We start from the raw sequence: 19,938 nt of genomic DNA on the forward strand, positions 1-19,938 counted from the left end.
CACCCAATCGAAATTGGCGGCAAAGCCGCCAAACAGGAAGTGACCTTATATCTCAACCAATCCTGGGTTGTTTGACTTGAAACCTGCTGTGACTGCTTAATGCTATATGTCTGATGCAACTGCATTGAGTTACATGGCAAATCTGGACTGCTGAACTGTCTGCTTGGCCCCCTCATTGCTGCTTGCAGCTATATTTATCTGTTATTTTTCAAACATACCTGCTGTCTGTTCAGTGTTGCACAAGAATGAATTTTGCCAACCTCTACACTGTCAAGAACTTAATTGTCTATCTTTTCCCTTCTCAGAAGGGTGGTGCCCGAAGGTGATCTAGTAATTTTAGATTCAGTTATTTAATAATAAATAATTATTTTTGATGAATTTTTTGATTTTGAGTCATTATTTATGATAGCCAAATCCCAATATTTAGTGCCCTTAGTACACAGGCCCAACATTCTTCAGCAATTTGAGCTCCAGTAGATCGCCTTTGGTCCCTGTTAAATCCCAAGTTACTTCTTGTCTGCATCTTGTGATACCATTGCTTTAGTGGGAGTGGGTATATAGGTCCATAACCTATATAAGGCCTCCTAAAAGGCCTTGAGACCCTTTCCCTTCCAACAGAATAAAGACTTCACCTGCTTGTTTGTGCATTTTGTGTTTAAGTATGAATTCCAATGATAACATTTTTGTTCTTTGTTAGATTACTGTGTGCATAACTAGTTAAAACGAGATTACCATAAAGTGGATGCATAAATGAAGTAAGTGGATTAAGAAAGTAGACTTATTTGTTATTCTTTAAAAAATTATTTATGGTTGTAATGCTTATTTATCCTTTCCGTGTAGGAAAATCATCCACAAACCATTCATTCATTCATTCATTCATTCATCCTCTGCAACTGCTTGTAATGTGAAGAGTCACAGGAGGGGGCTGGAGCCTATCCCAGCTGTCATCGGGCGAGAGGCGTACACCCTGGACCGGTCGCCAGTCTATCGTAGGGCTAACACAGAGAGACAGACAACTATTCACACTCACATGCACACCTACGGCCAATTCAGAATCACCAATTAACCTACTGAGCATGTCTTTGGACAGTGTGAGGAAGCCAGAATACCTGGACAGAACCCACGCAGACACAGGGAGAACATGCAAACTCAACAGAGAAGGGCGGGGGCCTTCTTGCTGTGAGGAATCAGTGCTAACCACCACAACACTGTGCCATCCACAAACCAGTTTTTTGTAAATAAAACTTGAAACTTGAAGTTTGGATCCTGTGTTTAAATGTGCACCCTACAATAGATGTTCATACATCCCAGCCATCTTCAACACAAGCAGCTGAGCTTTCACCCCACATGCATCAATGAGCCTTGACCCATGACCCTGTCCCTGGTTCACCTCTGTTCCTTTCTTGGACCACTTTTGACAAATACTGAACCCTGCAGACCAGGAACAACCCACAAGAGCTGCATCTTTGTCATAGCAATTGCAACTGATCCTTTGTCAAACTCGCTCAAATCCTTACACTTGCCCATTTTTCCTGCTGCTGACACATCAAGTTTGAGGACAAAACATTCACTTACTACCTATTATATCTCGCCCACTAACAGGTGCCGTGATGAAGAGATAATCAGTGTCAATCACTTCTCTTGTCAGTGGTTATAATGTTATGCCTGATCGTTGTATATGTGCATGCTGCTTTATAGCCTACATTAAATGAATTTATAAAATAAATTGAGTCTTTCTTACCACAAGAGCGATGGTATTGTACTGCAAAAAATAAACAAATAAAATAGAATGAAAAACAAAGTTACGAAGTTTTAACTCCCCAATGGTTTGACATAAGAGACACTAGTTGTATAATTGAAGAACTGTTAGATTATGGACATTATTTTCTGTTAAGTTCCACTAGCTGGTGTGTGTATCACACTTCACTAGGGCACATATCATAGGCAGCACTATTGTCACAGAAATGACTAATACTGTTTTAACGTAATCTAAAAGAAAGAAAAGGCTGTTCAAACACTCACCACCTGGTTAGAAGGTCGGAATTTGGTGTCCAGTGAGACGACTCTAAAATGAACTTTGAAATAAATTCAGAAAGATTTTACATCTCATGTGCAGTATTGTTAAAGGGGAACTATTGTTTTTTACAAACTGGACCTTATTTCTGGCATCAAATACGATCATTTACTCACCCATATAACTTTTGTGTAATTTGTATTCCTTTGGGAGATAATTAGATCAGTGTATATACATGTACTGGGAGTGACTGGGGCACCGAAACGCAGCCTCTAAATAACGCATTATGTGCCACGAAACTCATTCATTTCACCAATATTTTGTTATCGTACACTAGTGCTATTCCCCGTTGAGTCCGGACTTAGCTGTTATCATCATCTGGGGTCTGTAGGTCAATCTACATGATGTCTTCTGACCTGGATGATGTTCTCTCTGAGCGCCGCGCACACCCACGACGGTCGGCTGGTTACAGCTTATTACAGAGTAATGTGGTGTACGCTGTTCAGTGCAGTGAGGAGTGTACAGATTTATACATTGGGGAAACCAAACAACCCATCCATAAACGCATGTACCAGCACAGGAGAGCCAGCTCATCAGGAAACGATTCAGCAGTCCACCTACACCTGACGGACAAAGGACACTCCTTTGAAGATAACAACGTCCAAATCTCAGCCAGAGAAGACCGATGGTTTGAAAGACGAGTGTAAAGGACCACACTGAGAGATATATATATATATTTGTAACTATTTTAAATATTCCAAATTTTGTACGAGTTTAATATGACCTCTGTGTGACCCGGAAATACTATGCATTCGTACTGCTTAAATTTGTCCCACTGGTAGCTCCGTAGTTTTTTTGCACAGCTTTCAAATCGGCCGACGGGTTCACGATACCTTTTTTGGAGCTTGATGGATTAGCGCTGCTACTTTGCACTTAAAGGTGCAGTAGGCAAGTCTTATAAAACTAACTTTCTGTCATATTTGCTGAAACTGACCCTATGTTCAAGTATAACTGCATGAAGCAGGTCATTTTTAAAAAAATTCGGCTCCTCTGGCCCCACCTAGAGCACGTAGCACGATTTGCAAGACATCCAACGCTCCACATTCAGATGCACCAATCAAGTCCAGGGGTGTATCTAACAGAGTGTCAATCACTGCTCATGGACACGCATTTCATAGCGCCCTCCCCTCCCTCCACCACCTCGAACTCGACGGGTCACACCCATTGACTGTATATACGGTCGCACCACTTGGCCGTGGGCGTGTAGAAGGAGCCGGGACGTAATCCTCGTCTGAGGCCTGTGCCTCAGCTTCACTCTCAAACGTCTAACCACATCAAAAGGTAGCGGTCATATATCTACCACATAGCAAATTGATAAATCTAAACTGTGGAATAAAACGCCACAATGAATGCTTCTAACTGTTATTGATAGCAAACATCACCGATGTAGGCTACTTTCAGAAACATCCTAACCTTGGTTTTGTCCTAAAGTTGACTATTGCTAAATATTTTGACCTAAAGTTTAACGACTGTTTCGTTGTACTTTAGGTCAAATTATTTAGCAATAACGAAGGGTATTATAAAAACTATTTTGTTGTTGTTACGTCGGTGTGTTCCATGCTAGTTTGTTTACTCGCTCTCTCTCGGTTCTCTGCTCGTGCACAGTATTCCAGGGCCAATATGCACGCGCTCTATCGTGCACAGCTCTCCCTTGTGGGGGGAGGGGCTTGGGAGACCGTTTTGGGCTTTTGCGGAAAGTGGGGAGGGACTGAGAAGTTGTCGATGTTCAAATTTTTTGGCTAAGTCCTGGATCTTTGCAATCCTGCCTACTGCACCTTTGAATATTCATATTCATATACTTCATATTTTTTATCTGTTGAAGAATGGACTGTCGTATTGTTTGCATTCCTTGGAGAGCGCAGCGAGGTATGATGTTTGATATTTAAAACCCATTAAATCAAGATCTATTTATTGTGTTTAACGTAGGAATAAGTTGGTGAAATGTTTGTTGTTTATTATGTTTCAATACAGTTTTCACGGTGCTGTAAGGATATACCGAATAAAGTTCCTGATCACTGCTATTCTGCTACCTGGTGGATTTAATAAACCGTACGCATCAGTCGAGGCTCTCAATCGTTTTTAATCCAAGGGATTGCTACAACAAGTAAAGGAAGCCATCTATGTCAGACTGGAAAAACCTTCACTAAACAGAGGAGGTGGACTGAGGTTTAATCTGCCATCTATTTACAATACAGTTTTAACTTCTGTCCCCAAGAAGTTTCAATCTCATTCACACCTTGACACTGGAGCCTCTGACAGACAAGGGTCGTTAGAGCACCATTCATAGGGAAGAGGAGGGGGACAAAACAGTCCCCCCTCAACAACAGGTAAGTACCCAGTCGTTAATGGTATTTAGCTGCACCAGTTTCTGGTTATTAGCGTAACAAAAAAGTTTTTTCAGGAGGAGTTCCTATTTAAACCTCAGACTTCCCATCAGTCCCCTAGAACTGAAGAAGCTACTCGGATGAGTGGTGAAACGTCTTATCAAAAAAACTCTACAAGTCCAGTCGCCTTTTTTAACCTTTGTTGGAAAGCCCATTTATACTGTAAGAAATAACATTTTGAGAATACATTTTCTACTGCTTCCTTCTACAAACATCTTTGTTTGTAGCAGTGGAAATCAATCTCTGTACTGAGGTTATACTCTTGTGTTTACAGAACCATAGATCATCAGCTCAGTGTTACCTGTTTGTCCAGGGAGGTAGATTGGTTTATCCGTTTGGACAAATGTCATTGGTTTATAGACTTTGATCATGACTTTCCTGACTTCTCTTGAGTGAAATGTTTCACCTCGTACCTCCACTTCAAACTTCTGCACCTCTTTATTTTGCACTAAAGGAGCCTGTGAAGAAAGACATTTAATAGACAGTGGACAAGAAAACCATTATTACAAAGAATAATTATGAACATATGATGTGTGTAAATCATTTGGTTTTATTGTTCTAAAATCCAGTAATGTTCTCCAGCTTCAAAGTCCAGTGTGTATGATTTTGAGGCATCCAGCAGTGAAGTTGCAGACTACAATTGAATAGCTCTCCTTCAGTCTTCCTTTTCCGAGCGTGCTCGAGAAACTACAATCATGTCCCGATACTGAAGTCTACACACGTATTTTTCCCTATTTTTATGCACTCCTTGAACTTTAGTACCATTCATTCATTCATTCATCCCCAGATGTGATCAGACAAATAGCTCCTGTTTTCTTTTGTGCTCTGTCAAACAGTTGCCTTCCATCATGTTGTCGACTGTCGACTGGTTAGGTTCAGTCGAAGGAATTAACCAGCTTGCTAGTTTGCCACCTAACATTCAATGTTTCTAAAACATTAAAAGGCTTGTGATTCACATCAGTTTGTAAAACATGTTGAAAGGCGTGTTAAAATGAGTAACCCCTTTGGAGCTATGTATTTCTAAAGCCTTGTATACACCCAAGGCTAGGGGTGTAAAAACACCCAAGCTCCTCTTAAGAACCTGTGTTTGTTTTGTACTTTGTGGGTTACTGTAAAGTTATGATGGACCATGTGGAACAAGACCTGCTGCTTCATTTCTAGGAACACTCAATGAGTCATATTTACAGGTGGTTATATACAAATGATCAATGCTATATTCCATCCGTGCTAAATCCCACACACTGAACTGAACCTATTTAAATGAAGGCATGTTCCAAAAGTGTTTTTTGGAAATAAGTAAATGAATTAAAACCTATGTAGGGAGCTGACCTTAAACTGAGAGCAGATGTGAAACTCTTTACTGGATGTCTTGGTGAACAGGGTTGTGTTCTGCTCTTTGGACATCAAAGTGACAGTCATAGCCAGAGTCTCGTTGGGTTGCAGGAGACTCGCACAGAATTTGATCTCATCTCCGGCTTCAAGAACAGCAGGAATGGCCACCATATACTGCCTACAGACACAGACAGATTAACATATCTTACTACATCTGAAATGGAAGAAATGTTTTCCCGTACTTATGCATCAGTACAAATGTCTCACATAAAAAGAAAGTAATTCTATTATTTCCCTTAGATACTTACGGTCCAGCCACTGCTTGACCCACACACATCCAGCTGAAGAAGACACACAGTGTCCATGTCCACATCTGTATCCCAGGATGACCCATGACTGAATGCAATTATTCTCTACTCAATGGCTGAGGATACAGACCCCCACCCCCGCTTCAGCTCCACACAAAAGGAAATCATTTACAGGTTTCAAGCAGCGTATGTAGTGTGTTAAACTGATAACACTTTAAATCAAATGTTTAGGAAATGTATTCAATCAAGATTAAAAGCACAAAGAATTTATCATTAATTTTAAAAGTGATTTTAAGTCATTTATGATGTGGATTCTTCCACTGACAGCTTCATTCGGTTTGTAAAGTACCAATCTACGTGATGCATTCACTAAAAAGGGACAAACAAAGTGTCAGGAATTACAAAACCTGTTCAGCATCAGCATCGTCTTAACCGTCATGGGACATTATCAGCTTCTAATGACATGCAAATATTTTAAAGCTAATTATCCTCATAGTGATACACACTGTTACTATCAGAGATACTTTGACATCACTGAGAACATTTATTATTGTCAGTGATTATTATTATTTCTTATTTGTGAGTTGTGGTAAGGGTTAGGGTTGTTTTTCTAAATCAGTGGAATGCATACGCATTACAGTGAACACACCAGTGCCCTTTACCCAGCATGGGATGTTTGATTTGGTAGTGCAAACAGCCTTTTACCTCATTTCTATGTCCAACATAGACAATTTCTGAAGTGAGTAAACTTTTAAGTAGTGATAATATCATCAAATCTACAAGACTACAAGACAAGACATATAGACATTTTAAAAGTAGATTCTCCAGATAGAGCTTAAAATGATCATACAGCACAGTTCATATAAGACAAACAGGAGTACATGATACAAAGTAATAAATAAAATCCAGCATTCAGAGTATTCAACGTAGAAAAGTTTAGTAGGTACACAGTGTGCTCTTAAAGTGACAATCCCAATAGTATCTATACTACAGGAGCTATAAGAGCTATTCTGACACATTTCTGGTTCAGATTTCCTCTAAATCGGTTGCTAGTTACACTGGCATAATGTGCAAATATAAATAAGCAACAAACTCAATCAAAAGAGCCAATGCTAAGGTGACAACCTACGTGTTGCACCTGGAAAATGTTCCTTCACACTGCACAACACAGTGTCTGTAGTTGCACTCTTCTAAGAACAACAACAATACTACAATCCTATGAACCTTCAAATTATCTTCACTTGTACTGGATCTCTGTGAAGATCAATGGATGGATTATTAGAAGTCTTTTATGTGGAAGTAGTTGTCGGGATTTTTAGCCATAAGATGTTTGACGCGTGCTGTGGAATGTAAAATCTCACTGGTGGACCAGTCATGACGCCATTAGTTCATTTGGACATCGTTATGAACACATCAAATTATAGATTAGAAGGTCACGGAGTCGTCAGTATTGGATTTGCACAAAGTCCTTGACTCTTGTTTAAGGTTAACACAACACTGACCAAGCTATGTGATAAATCAGAGCATTTGGTTTCATTTGTCATTTAAGCTCCTGCAAAGGAAAGTTCAGACAAGACATGGCTTAAGGTTAAGGCGTGCATTTTTTTATTCATTCTGACAGCTACAACAAAGAATTGAAGTTTGATACATACCTTAATACAGAACAACAGTGGAAACGAGATATGGTAGAGATATGATATATTGTTGTAAACTGTTATATATATGTTCTGTTATTAATAAGGATGGCATTTTAGAGAATTTCCACACTTGCTCCCTAAACTTCATTACCACATTACTCCTCATAATGAATGGCTCAAAAAATGTTTTGCATCTTTGAATATATTTCTAACATCTGATATGATTACAACGCCCTTTTTTTACACAAATGTCCATCGTCTCTGCACACCTAGACTTGGGAATATTTTTCCTCTCTTTTTTTGCAATAGTGTTCCAGATCTGTCCTCTTGATTCCCCTAGCACATTTTCTGTAGGATTATAGAAAAAAGGCCATAAGCCATTTCCACACATTAGTCTTTCGTTGCTGAAGCCATTTTGGATCATTGTCGTTAGAAAGGTGAAGGTTTATTTCCACCAGAAGGTTATGTGCTAAACCATTACTTGCAACCATTCACACTTCCCCCCACCATCACTAAATCCCCAGTTCCAGCTCTAAATACGATGCTGTGTCTGACAGATTTCACAGCAGATATGATGTTGTTTTGTTGACATGCTGAGTTGCTTTTGGGTTAAACATACTTTTTATAGCTTGCGGTAAAATGTTTGATCTTACTTGTGTCAGTCAACATTTTCGCACATGGTTTTGGGAATGTGGATTTGTGTTTTTGTAAAGTTTCGGTAGGTTTAGGCATAGTGTTTTTCATCAGAATGAATTAGCATCTTCCAACCCAGCTTCACAGACAAATGAAGAATTAAAAGATAGTTGTCCCACGTGGGAAACAACTAGTACTCACCAGAAAGAGCTACAGCTCCTTTAATATTATTTCTGACCTTTTGACGGCCTCCTTGACGATTTTTTTCTCTAGTTAGTTTGTCTTCCGATTAATGTGTCTGATTGCTTTTCAGTCGTATTGCATAGGTTGTTTTTTTGTTCACACTGTTTGGTACATGTTAAACTGTTGGTATATGTTTAAACAAAAAGACATGGAGAAAGGTAATATGTGTATGAGATATTGTTCATAAAATGGGGTGGTGCGCATTGTACTGGATTCAGTGAAGACGTCTCTTCAAGCTGCAAAAAAAAGAATAAAATTAATAACTTACTCATGATTCATGGAGTACATTACAGTATATGTTGGCTTAATTTTAATGTAAATCTTATAATCTATTGGAATATTGGCTGATTTTACGAAAATGTTTCCTTTTTACACAGATATCTTAATCCTCATTTGGGTAAAAAAAAAAAACATTGTCTATCAAATGAATTCTGCTAGAAACATTATGTTCTTGTATGTTCATACAGTTGTTACCTGTAGCACATGAGTAGACATATTCAGTTTCAGCCTGGTCAGCTGAAAAAAAAGAAAAAAAACGAAGAAAAGGTAAGGAGTTAGTCTTTTTTCATGTCCATCACATTTAAATCCACAATTCTTTTTGTACACTTGGTGGAGATCTACTCAGCATAAACGTTTGTCAGTTCTGTGCTGTTTCTAAATGGTATTAGGGTTTTACTTGGCTGGTAGTAGTCGTAAATCTTGATCACAGCTGCCTTCAGTTTCTCCACTGGAACCTCCTGTATGAGCTCTAAGCTGTGGGTAACGGGCACGTCCTTCTGTAACTGAACACAACAGAAAAAAGGACGACATAATCTATAACAATTTCAGAGAAGCCTCATCTAACATTTCACACTGGGGATTCTTCTCACCTCTTGGAAATAAACCAGTACATGATCTTCCTTTTGTTCAACACGATCCACCATCGTGGCACCTTTGAGCTGTGAGGACGACATTCAGTTGGATCATTCAGCAACAACAAATATATTATATAATGATATAACATCATTTTTATTCAAGTGGAAGTCCTGTAATTAACTTACACTCTTCAGAGATTCTGGGCCTGGGACAAACCCAGAGAGCATTTTGATATCCAGGATCACCATGTTTGAACTGCTCTCCTTTCCAGTATATCTGTAGTTGAACAATCCAGTGTGTTGTTACTTAGGCATAGATGCTGTTTATTGTGTAGTAATAACAACAACAGTTCTCCTATGTGCATCCCACTGACAGTTTTTTTACAATCTATGGTCCATTCACTAACACTTGCTACACACTAGCAGATGCAACACTCCTCTATCATATCTGTAACCTGCTTCTTGATTACTTACAGGGACTTGAGTTTCAGTGTGAGTTTTGGTCTTTGAGCTGTGCTGGTACAGTTGACCTCTGGTTTCACCTCTACACTGAGAGTGGTGACATCAGCAGGAGTTGGGATGTTGTAGTGAAGAGAAAGCTGAGAAACAGGAAACCAAAGAAGGCTCAGTATTCATGATAGTGAATGTGAGGTTCAAGGGTTCAAGGGTTTCTTCAGGAATAAAACAAGGTCCCTCTTTTAGAGAACTAACTGAGAAGAACTCATGCTGCTCTCCCTCTCTAAGTTCGTAAAGTTTGCACTATCATTGGCAGCAAAAATGCATATAGGTGTACGATATGTAAAATAAAACATTTAATCCATACAAAGTTTTATTTTTTAATTTCTTTACTTTTTTACATGATACACCAAAGTCACTGACCTGTACTGCAGCACATGCAGTGCCCTTCACCTCCACGCTGTACTTTCCTCTCACGTCCTGCAGCATCTTCTCCTGGTAGAGCAGTTTGTTGTCCGGATTCACGTCAAATGTCAGCTGGTCACTGGGACCCTGGACTGTCACTGCACTTGAACCCCCGGGAGTGAACACAAGAGTGGAGTAGAGAGCCAGAGCCTGAAGAGCCACCACTGTGTCCTACAACACACGCACACACACAAAATAGAAACTACTACCAATACTGTAGACGTACACAGCAAATGCTGTGGAGTTCAAATTCTGGTGTTGGTGAAATTGTAGCAAAAGAAGAGTTAATTATACTCTTTGTAGAGTTAAATGTGTTCTATATAACTGAGGACACATAGCTAAAATGGAGTGTTTGTGAATTAACTCTGTAAGCGTCAGAGCAACACATTTAACTCTCTTTATTTCTACAATGAAGGTCTGAACCTGGATATAACACCTGAGGTGTTCACTTATAAACTCCGCCCATTTATTATACCCACACCTGGACAGTCAACCCAAGAACTACCGACTGATTTTTACTGATGAGGAAACATTGTTTGGTGAGTAAATGTGATTCACTTTGTGTATAATGTTATGTTTGATGTATAAATTGACTGTTAATCTTGCGTGTCCCTTACAGCGCTGTATCCAGACACCAAGCTAACACCAACATGACTATAATCAACCTTTTTATATGTGTTTGTTTTTCTTTAAGCAGGAACTCTACTATTACCCTGAGGCCAATCTTGTGTGGAGACTGGAGACAGTTCAGCACAACACCTGCCATAGGAGTTACAGGACTAATTCTCTCTCATTTGCCCTGATGTTTGCAAACGAAGTATCTGGAAAGTTTGATGTGAAGTGGCGTTTAATGTGTTGTTCCAAACAGTTATATAAGATAAATGTATTTTCAAGTGTTACTGTGGTGCATTTTAAAATAAATCTTTTAACCTGAACATGGCCTCTTTATTTCATCATAGTTTATTTTACATGTAATATGTAACTGAAAACAATATTTATACCATGCAGGTAGTTAACAACTGACACTATGAGAAACACTATACACTGGTGTTGAGAGAAACTAACACTGGTTAGTGTTTAGAAGTGTTAAATTTCAACTATAAGAAGAGTCAAAAATAACACGTTGGGAGTGTTAACATAGCAACACTTCAAAAAGAGTCAAATTAACTCACTGTGTTGTGTTGTGGACCCATACAGACACTTTAGATAGATAGATAGATACATTGTTAAGAATTTTCCTGTAAAATAACAGTAAAGAACTGGCAGCACTGTTATTGAAAAATACAGTACGGGACTGTTTTTTTTTATTACTTTCCTTTATAAAAACAGTGGAGAACTGGCAGCAGGGTTGCTATAATGTTACTGTAAAATTAACATATTTCTACTGTCATTTTACAGTTTTGTGCTGTTATTGAAAAATACAACGTTTACTGTTTGTTAAGATTACTTTCACAATACTTTACAGTCAGTACTGGTTTGTTTAAAAATACATTATCAGTCTTCACAAAATCTACAAACTGTGAAGGGTCGCAGGGTCTGCTGGAGCCTATCCCAGCTGTCATCTGGCGAGAGGCGGTGTGCACCCTGGACAGGGCTAACATAGAGAGACAGACTCACACCTACGGCCAATTTAGAATCACCAATGAACCTAACCAGCATGAGGAAGCCGGAGTACCCAGAGAGAACCCACGCAGACACAGGGAGAACATGTAAACTACACACAGAAAGGCCCAGTCGGCCCATGGATTCGAACCCGGGACCTTCTCGCTGCGAGGCATCAGTGCTAACCACCTCGCCACTGTGCCGAACGAACTGATCCAGCTTCCCATGTGTAGTTCGGGTTAAATTTCCCAGAATGCAAAAAAATACATCATGATACCGTGATTTAGAAGGTTTAGATGAATTATTAGCGGTAAAATGCTGTATTTTAGGAAAACAGTATAGTTCTGTTAAAAGAACAGTAAATCACCAAAATTTCACAGTTTTTTTGTTTGTATTAACAGTAGAGTGATGTATTCAAAAATAACAGGTTAATACTGTTGGAATTCTGCTGTAAATTAACAGGAATTTCGAACAGTGTGGATAGATAGAAAGACAGTTTCTTTATTAATCCCAAACTGGGAAATTTCTCAAGGTAATAATGAAGGACAAGAACTGTTAAAACTGTCGCGATTTACTCTGTTGGTGTTGATTTGGTTATGTTGATTTTGCTGTGTATGTAATGTAAATATTTGTCATTTTTATACATACCACAGGTTATCGTATGAATTTAGATTTTAAGGTGTTTGAATCTCTGCAGTACCTGTGTGGAGTCAAAACCTCCGTAATAGTTCTGCTCCCCCACCAGCCACCTGACGATGCTGGAGGTGTAGCCCAGGTCTTCAGCTGTAGGGGAGGCACTCAGTTTGGCCATCAGCACATAGGAGCTGATCTCCACAGAAAGAGAGGCTGAAGTTTCAGTTGCTGTCTGGGACCAGTGGAGAAAACCCCCTAAAAGCAGACACAATGAACGTTACACTCACAGTAATGAAGGCTGAATGATTTCCCTGAGGAGGAGGACTCACCTTGTCTTACTGCAACCTTGTCCAGGTGCTGCAGAAGGTGAGCACGGGTCTCCATGTCTCCAGCAAGGGTGAAGACGTACGCCATCAGAGCTGTAGTGTAGGTGTTGTTAAGGACAATGGCGGACTCTCTGAGGCATGACAGGCTCTTGTTCACCACAGGATCCTTTAACAGATTAAATAACTCATTGTAGAACGTCACTTCAGAGCAGCACTGATTTTATTTATTTATTATTTTTATTTATTTAGTCCACTCACGTTTGCGGACATATTCATTTCCAAAAAGGCAGCAGTGATGTACGCACTGAGAGTCACTTCATCAGACACACCACCCTGTAGAGAGAAAGCATCATACAGACTTTATCATCACTGGAGAGCACTCTGCAACCTGAAAACATAAAAGTTACTTTGAACACTGTTCACATGCATATTGCAAGTGGCAGTAGTGTCCTATTTTTCAATTTTCTGTGAAAAAGTTTGAGTCCTACAGAGGGCTGCTGATATAAATACAACTGTAAAAGGAACTATCAGGTTACCTTCATTGCGTTATTGAAAAGTTTTCCTGATTTTCTGAAACAACCATTTTCCTGTTGCATAAGCTCGAGCCACGTCTTAGACTTTTCCAGGATTGCTGGATCAATGTAGATGAAAGACTGAGCTTTGGCAAAAGATCTCAGGACAAAGGCAGTCAGCCTAAAGGAGGGCAAAGCAAAGTTAGAAAGTAAGACAGATTACAGTTAAGTTAGTAAATTAAGTCAGTTTACCAGCACAAGTGAATATATGTGTGAAAAGTGCTACCGGAGAACGTCTGAAACCTAAAGCACCTGCAAATGGTTCACAGTGACCATGACGTGAGCAGCATTCTTTGCCCTCGATTCTGCACCAGAGTGTCCTTCACGTATCCTTTTCCCCTCTTGTGTGGTTGGGGCAGTAACTTGGGAAATTGAGCATCGGTTGAGCATCATACTGGTAATATTCAGGTCACTGACGGTTGTCCCCAGGACTGGTTGTTTGTTCCACTCTCTCTCTGTTCTCAGGTGATTCATTGGGCACACGCCTCCAAGATCTCATGCCACCCTGGAGTGAATTGGACTCTGTTCTTGATCAGACAATAGTTTTGGTGGCCTTCCATGGAAAGAGATGTGGCAAAATATGTTGCAGCCTGACCAGTTTGCACCAAAAATAAAACATCTCGCGGCAGAGGTTGTCCTGTCCCATGTCTTTCATCTCCATGGTTTTCCGAGGAATGTGGTGTCATACTAAGGTCCCCAGTTCATTTCCCAGTCCATTCCTCGGCAACCACATCTTCTAAAAACAACAGACACCAACTCAAACTTATCAAACACAGGACAGCAAGGAACAGGGTCAGAAGGGTCAGATGCAGGAGCTGAGATGAGAGCCCTCGAAGTAGCAAACTTATCGTTAAAAAAGTTCAGGAAGCTATTGCACATTTCAGGGGATGTCTCAGTGCAAACAGGCTGTGGGGCACTAAGAATAGTGTCAATGGTATAATGGCACCAGTGGTCCTTCAGGATCTGAAAAGAACCAGCTTATACTTCTTCCACCTGCGTTCAGCTCTGAGGCACTTCTGTCTACCTGCTCGAGTTCTATCGTTAAACAAAGGCTCAGGTTTACCTTTAGGCTTCACAGTTTTTAATGGAGCCACAGAGTCAAATATGCAGGAGTGAAGCCAGGAACAGAGCTCCTCTGTGTTAACAGATGTTAAGTCAGACGAGATGCAGAGCTGGTCAAAAGACCCACCTCAAATAAGGTTGCTTCAAAGCTGGACATTGAAGATGGGAAATGGATGATGAGCGTGTCAGCCAGACTTTCAGCTTTACCAGATGACCGCCGCGTTTATGAGGCGCTTCCAACGGGGAGGTCAGGCCGATTTCCAGTATAAGTGAGTAGGAATCCTCGCCTTTGCGGGGGCAATAATCAAACGCACCTAGACCACTCAAAATTTCTAGAAGAGTCTGGCGATCATACACCAGCAGTGCCAAGTGTTAAAAACAATAAAAACAATAAAAAATCCAAACATTGCAAGAGAGGCAGACGACCAGCCACACACACTGGCGCCATCTTGCCTGCGGATATCTGGAGAATGGTCAGAGAGTCTGGCTTTCTACCAAGGATTTTCCCCTACGCATGGACCCCATAAGTTGGCTCCACGCTTTATTGGTCCATTCCCCATCTCTAAGGTGGTTAATCCAGTGGCTGTGAGACTCCAACTCCCCAGGTCGATGAGAATTCACCCAACCTTCCATGTGAGCTTCCTGAAACCTTTTAAGGAGAGTCCTCTGGTTCCCCCCACCACCCTGCATCATCAGTGGTGGCCCTGTGTTCACCTTAGACAGCTTTTGGTCATCCGACACCGGGGTCACGGCTGTCAGTATCCTGTTGACTGGGAGGGGTACGGGTCTGAAGAGAGGTCCTGGGTGTCTGCCCGGGACATCTTAGATCCTCATCTAATTTTTGGACTAGCTTTGGGACTTGCTTTGGGACTTGCTTTGGGACTTGCTTTTTAGAAGTAAAGACTTTCTATCCACCACCTGAATTCTGAGTCGTGCATTTGAGTCCTCCTCTAACCACTTCCTCGTTATACTTTAGCCATGTCCTGCTGTTCACAGACTCATTTTGTATGCAATGAGCAAATAATCAGACTACTGTTGCTCACAATGATGGAAAAACAACAGTTATTGCCCTGTGATATTAAACTACTAACAACTACAGGCGTCACCAATCCAACCATGTTCACACTGTCACTTTAAATCACATTTCTCTAAAACACTAGATTTAGAGATCACAGTGCAATCACATCAACACCAACACCCTGTGGATGATTGATCAGTGATGTTCTCACCAAGTGTTCCCGACTCCTCTTCCAAATGTGCTGTATGCACCGTGAATGTCTTTGTAGTTTAGCTGTCTCTGATAGCCTGCATAACAGGAGAAACAGTAATTAATGAATTTAAGAAAAATCCCAGTGATTAGGGCACAAATGATGCAACAAAATTCCCTGACCAAACAAACCAGGAATCATCCTAACCAAGAGTGCCCCTCATCTCTAGACTCTAATTGAAATTCTGAGCATTGTGAAGTCATTGAGCTACAGATATTTCCTGCTTAGAGTAACAGAGTTGGTATTGTGTGCAATCACCACTAGACTTTCTCTCAGCTGCATTATAAAACTCACCACTGATGAGGAAGTAGGTAGCCGTTTCTTTGATAGCTGCTGTCAGCTGCTCTGTGTCATTCAGGTACTGGAGGATGTAGATGTTGGGAGCCAGTAGTGCCATGTTCTGCTCTCCACATCCATATGGCATCTGCAGCAGTCCATCCAGGTTCTTCAGGGCCCTCCCAAGGATGTCACCTACACAAATGAACTGAATCACTAAATCTGAAGGGCAGAACTAACCCAACCCAACTTCACTTTTGAATGGATCAACGAAATGAATGTGTTCAAAAAATATCACTCTTTTTGTTGTGTGAGTGATTAAAGAGCAATGATTTCATTGTCTCTCTCCAAAAAGGGATAGTGGAGAGAAGATGTACCATGTATCCAGGTGGTGAATCCTCCTGAAATCTACATTAACTTTAAAAACTGGGTCGGACATAAAAAATTAAACAAATACTCAGCTTTAGAGAATACATGTGAATTCATGTGTAATTAAATAGCTCGCAATTTCCATCACAAAAACAACTCAGTTGAGTTCAAATAAATAAATTTAGTTTACCCAGAACTGAGACTGAACCACGGGCAGATCCATCAATCACATTCTCAGGGAGTTGAATCTCTGTTGCTTCTGTCAAAGCGTCTCCTGCATACAGAGAAAATCAACCACATTACAGAGAGAAAAATATAAGGTTGGACTCTTCCTATTTTCTAGTATTTGTCTCTCAGATATTAGACAAGCTTTGACAGGAGTAAACTATACAAACCTTTTGGACAAAGTAGCCAGTTGTATGTCTTTGTCATCTCAGTTCCCTCAGCCTAAAAATAAATAAATGACAAAATTTTTATAAATATTTTAATTCTTAGTTTTATCAGTAAAGAATTATACACGGAAATTATTATTACATCCTTTTAAAGTCAAAATCTTGTTTTGATGGAACCCACCTCTATTATAAGAGACTTTGTGACCACATCAATGCGACCTCTCTCTGGCACAGTGACAATCTCATTGTCACATGAGACGTGGGATACTAGTGCCTCTGCAGTCACAGTCACATTCACAACCCCTAAAAAGATCAAAATAGCACCGTATGAAATGCACTTAAATTTTTCAGATTGTAGTTTTTTTAAGGTGAGGATTAATGACGAAAGTCATTAAAGTGAAAGTCAATGAGAAGAGTTGAGAGACACATTTACAAAACTGTATTAGAACAGCCTGCTTAAAAATAAATTAATAATAATAATAAAGGATAATAACAACTAGTGCTAATATATGCAATGCACAAAGCACATGTTATTGGATGGAGCATGGAGTTGCTTGATCTTGCACAGAAAACAAATTGAAATTTCTCATTTGGGTTATGGTATAACCTATAACTTATAATATATAACAGGAATCTATATACAGGTTTGATTTTTACCTAAGGCTGAGGGGATCATGGTCCAGCTGAGAGTCTTACGCTCACTGCCACACAAACAGGATGTGTACAGGTCACCAGAGAGAGGAGTGAGGGTGTAATCCAATGAAGGTGCAGGAGTCACAGTGATCTGTTAAAGATAGAAGATATAGATAGACAATATTTTATAACTGCAGAAATTAAAAAGTCAGCTGTCACCTGCCTCAATGATTACTGCCTGGTCGCTCTGACCCTGGTAATCATGAAGTGCTTTGAGAGGATTGTCCTAAAGCACATCAAGGATGTCATCCCTGATGATCTGGACAGCCACCAGTTTGCCTACAGGGGGAACCAATCAACAGAGGATGCAGTCTCTATAGCTCTGCACACAGCCCTGTCCCACCCACGTACACCAGGATGCTTTTCGTCAACTTCAGTTCAGCTTTTAACACTGTCATTTCGGACAAGCTGACACTGAAGCTTCATGGCCTGGGACTATCTGCTTCTATGTGCCTCTGGATCAGGGACTTTCTCACCAACGGACCTCAGGCAACCTCACATCATCCACACTGGTCCTGAACACAGGAACGCCACAGGGCTGTGTGCTCAGCCCAGCTCTCTTCACACGATTGTTCTGCCATCCATCCCACAACGCGATTTTGAAGCTTGCTGATGACACCACCGTGGTGGGTCTCACATCAGACAATGATTAGACCCATTACAGGCAGGAGGAGATCCAACACCTGGCAGAGTGGTGCTCAGACAACAACTACGTTCTGAACACCAGCAAGACCAAGGAGGTCATTGTGCACTACAGGAGGTCCAAGAAGACAGAGCACGCTCCTCTCCTCGTACAAGGGGAGGCGGTTGAGTGTGTCAACGACATCAAATTCCTTGGCATCCACATTACATCTGACCTGATGTGGTCTGCGACACTGCACACCTGGTGAAGAAGACCCAACAGAGGCTCTTCTTCCTCAGGAAGGTGAAGGGGGCTGGGCTCTCCTGTCGACTACTGATAAACTTTTACAGGACCACGATAGAGCCCATCCTCTGTCTCGGTATGACAGTGTGGTATGGGAGCTGCACAGCACAGGAAAGAAGGAACTTAGCCTGAGTGATAAGAACTGCACAGGGGATTGTGGGCGGTCCTCTCCCAGATTTGGACTCAGTTCATGCAAACCAGGTCCGAATGAGGGCCAGCCGGATCGTGGCAGATCCCGACCACCCAGGCCATGGACTATTTGTACCTCTTCCTTCATGGAAAAGGTACAAAAACATCAGAAATATCAGAACCACAACCAACAGCCCGAGAGACAGCTTCTTCTTGCTGTTGGTATGTCGGTAGGTAGGTATATATCTGTACAGCTCTATCTTTATACAATTTTGTTATGCTCTCACATAATAACAATAAAATCACAAAAAAAATTCTTGATTAGCTCACGTGCTAATTGTGGCAGTTGCAATGTGCTGATCTGTAAAGCTATTTTTTGTTGTGTTTTACAGAAATCATTAATTTGTCTTACAACTCAATAACAGTGAGGACTGTTCACTGTGTCTGCGTCAACTCTCTCACCGGAGTTGCCGTTGTGAATGAAGTGGTTCCAGCAATATTTATCTAGTCCATGATATTAACAATAGTTATCACTTACAAAGTTATTCACTTGTTTCTAGTAAATTTGTTTCTAATGTAACAAACACTCTTTCTTTACCTGTCATACTCAAACGTTTCTTTAAGGGGGTGAGACCTATTTTGCTTCTCCAGTGGGGAATAAACATTATGTAACATAACAAATAAGAACCAACTCTGGTAATATTACTCCGATTGACAGACTATTTAAGAAACAGGAAAACATCCTGCAAATGAAATGATATAACTGAATCTAAAGCAGTACTTGGTTACACTATGCTGCAGGTAAACTAAGGTCCACCTTTCTACACAACACTACAGTTTGTGCAAAATCAATACCATGATGCAGCTGGTCAGGTAGTTGAAGACAGTTGCCTTCAGTTCAAACTGCTCTCCTCGGACGATGGAGTAAGGCAGAGAGAGCTCAAGGAAGAAGGGCTGGAAGACAGTGAGCTTTTCACGAGGAGCCAAACCAAAACCCTGAGGGGACAAACAGAAAGTCTCTGTCTCCCAGGTGGTGATGGTGTCTGGGACAGTGAGAGACACATCCTTTCTTCCAGACCCTCTGGATCAGAAGATACACATAAACACATTCTGTCAGGGTTAGGGTTAGGACTTGGACTACCGTATTTTCCGGACTATAAGGCGCACCTGAATATAAGCCGCACCAGCTAAATTTTGGGGAAACTACAGATTGTGCCATATATAAGCCGCACCCGACTATAAGCCGCTCGTGTTTTAATGTTTAATTACCGTACGGGTTTCTTCTACCACGGAGGGGATTGTCGG

General features: G+C 40.7%; 2 protein-coding genes across 2 annotated transcripts in view; both read right to left on the reverse strand.

Annotated features, from left to right (window-relative positions):
- The window catches only part of LOC311497798 (alpha-2-macroglobulin-like), a 31,115-nt gene extending 24,751 nt beyond the window's left edge, over positions 1-6,364 (reverse strand). The window contains exons 1-3 of the mRNA XM_084558164.1: positions 6,099-6,364; positions 5,767-5,968; positions 4,719-4,940 (exon numbers count right to left, since the gene is read on the reverse strand). Coding sequence (XP_084414290.1) covers positions 4,719-4,940; positions 5,767-5,968; positions 6,099-6,184 — 510 coding nt within the window. The 5' untranslated portion in view covers positions 6,185-6,364. The remainder of the gene's footprint in view (positions 1-4,718; positions 4,941-5,766; positions 5,969-6,098) is intronic.
- A 2,537-nt stretch (positions 6,365-8,901) lies between these two features.
- The window catches only part of LOC311497900 (alpha-2-macroglobulin-like), a 29,877-nt gene continuing 18,840 nt past the window's right edge, over positions 8,902-19,938 (reverse strand). Inside the window, exons 19-35 of the mRNA XM_084558276.1 lie at positions 19,489-19,714; positions 17,544-17,670; positions 17,068-17,189; positions 16,890-16,941; positions 16,685-16,768; positions 16,144-16,320; positions 15,811-15,886; positions 13,484-13,640; positions 13,206-13,280; positions 12,951-13,113; positions 12,689-12,876; positions 10,345-10,557; positions 9,940-10,064; positions 9,652-9,742; positions 9,481-9,549; positions 9,288-9,393; positions 8,902-9,127 (exon numbers count right to left, since the gene is read on the reverse strand). Coding sequence (XP_084414402.1) covers positions 8,994-9,127; positions 9,288-9,393; positions 9,481-9,549; positions 9,652-9,742; positions 9,940-10,064; positions 10,345-10,557; positions 12,689-12,876; positions 12,951-13,113; positions 13,206-13,280; positions 13,484-13,640; positions 15,811-15,886; positions 16,144-16,320; positions 16,685-16,768; positions 16,890-16,941; positions 17,068-17,189; positions 17,544-17,670; positions 19,489-19,714 — 2,185 coding nt within the window. The 3' untranslated portion in view covers positions 8,902-8,993. The remainder of the gene's footprint in view (positions 9,128-9,287; positions 9,394-9,480; positions 9,550-9,651; positions 9,743-9,939; positions 10,065-10,344; positions 10,558-12,688; positions 12,877-12,950; positions 13,114-13,205; positions 13,281-13,483; positions 13,641-15,810; positions 15,887-16,143; positions 16,321-16,684; positions 16,769-16,889; positions 16,942-17,067; positions 17,190-17,543; positions 17,671-19,488; positions 19,715-19,938) is intronic.

Source organism: Chelon labrosus (assembly GCF_963514085.1).
Source record: "Chelon labrosus genome assembly, chromosome: 13".
Taxonomy (NCBI): domain Eukaryota; kingdom Metazoa; phylum Chordata; class Actinopteri; order Mugiliformes; family Mugilidae; genus Chelon; species Chelon labrosus.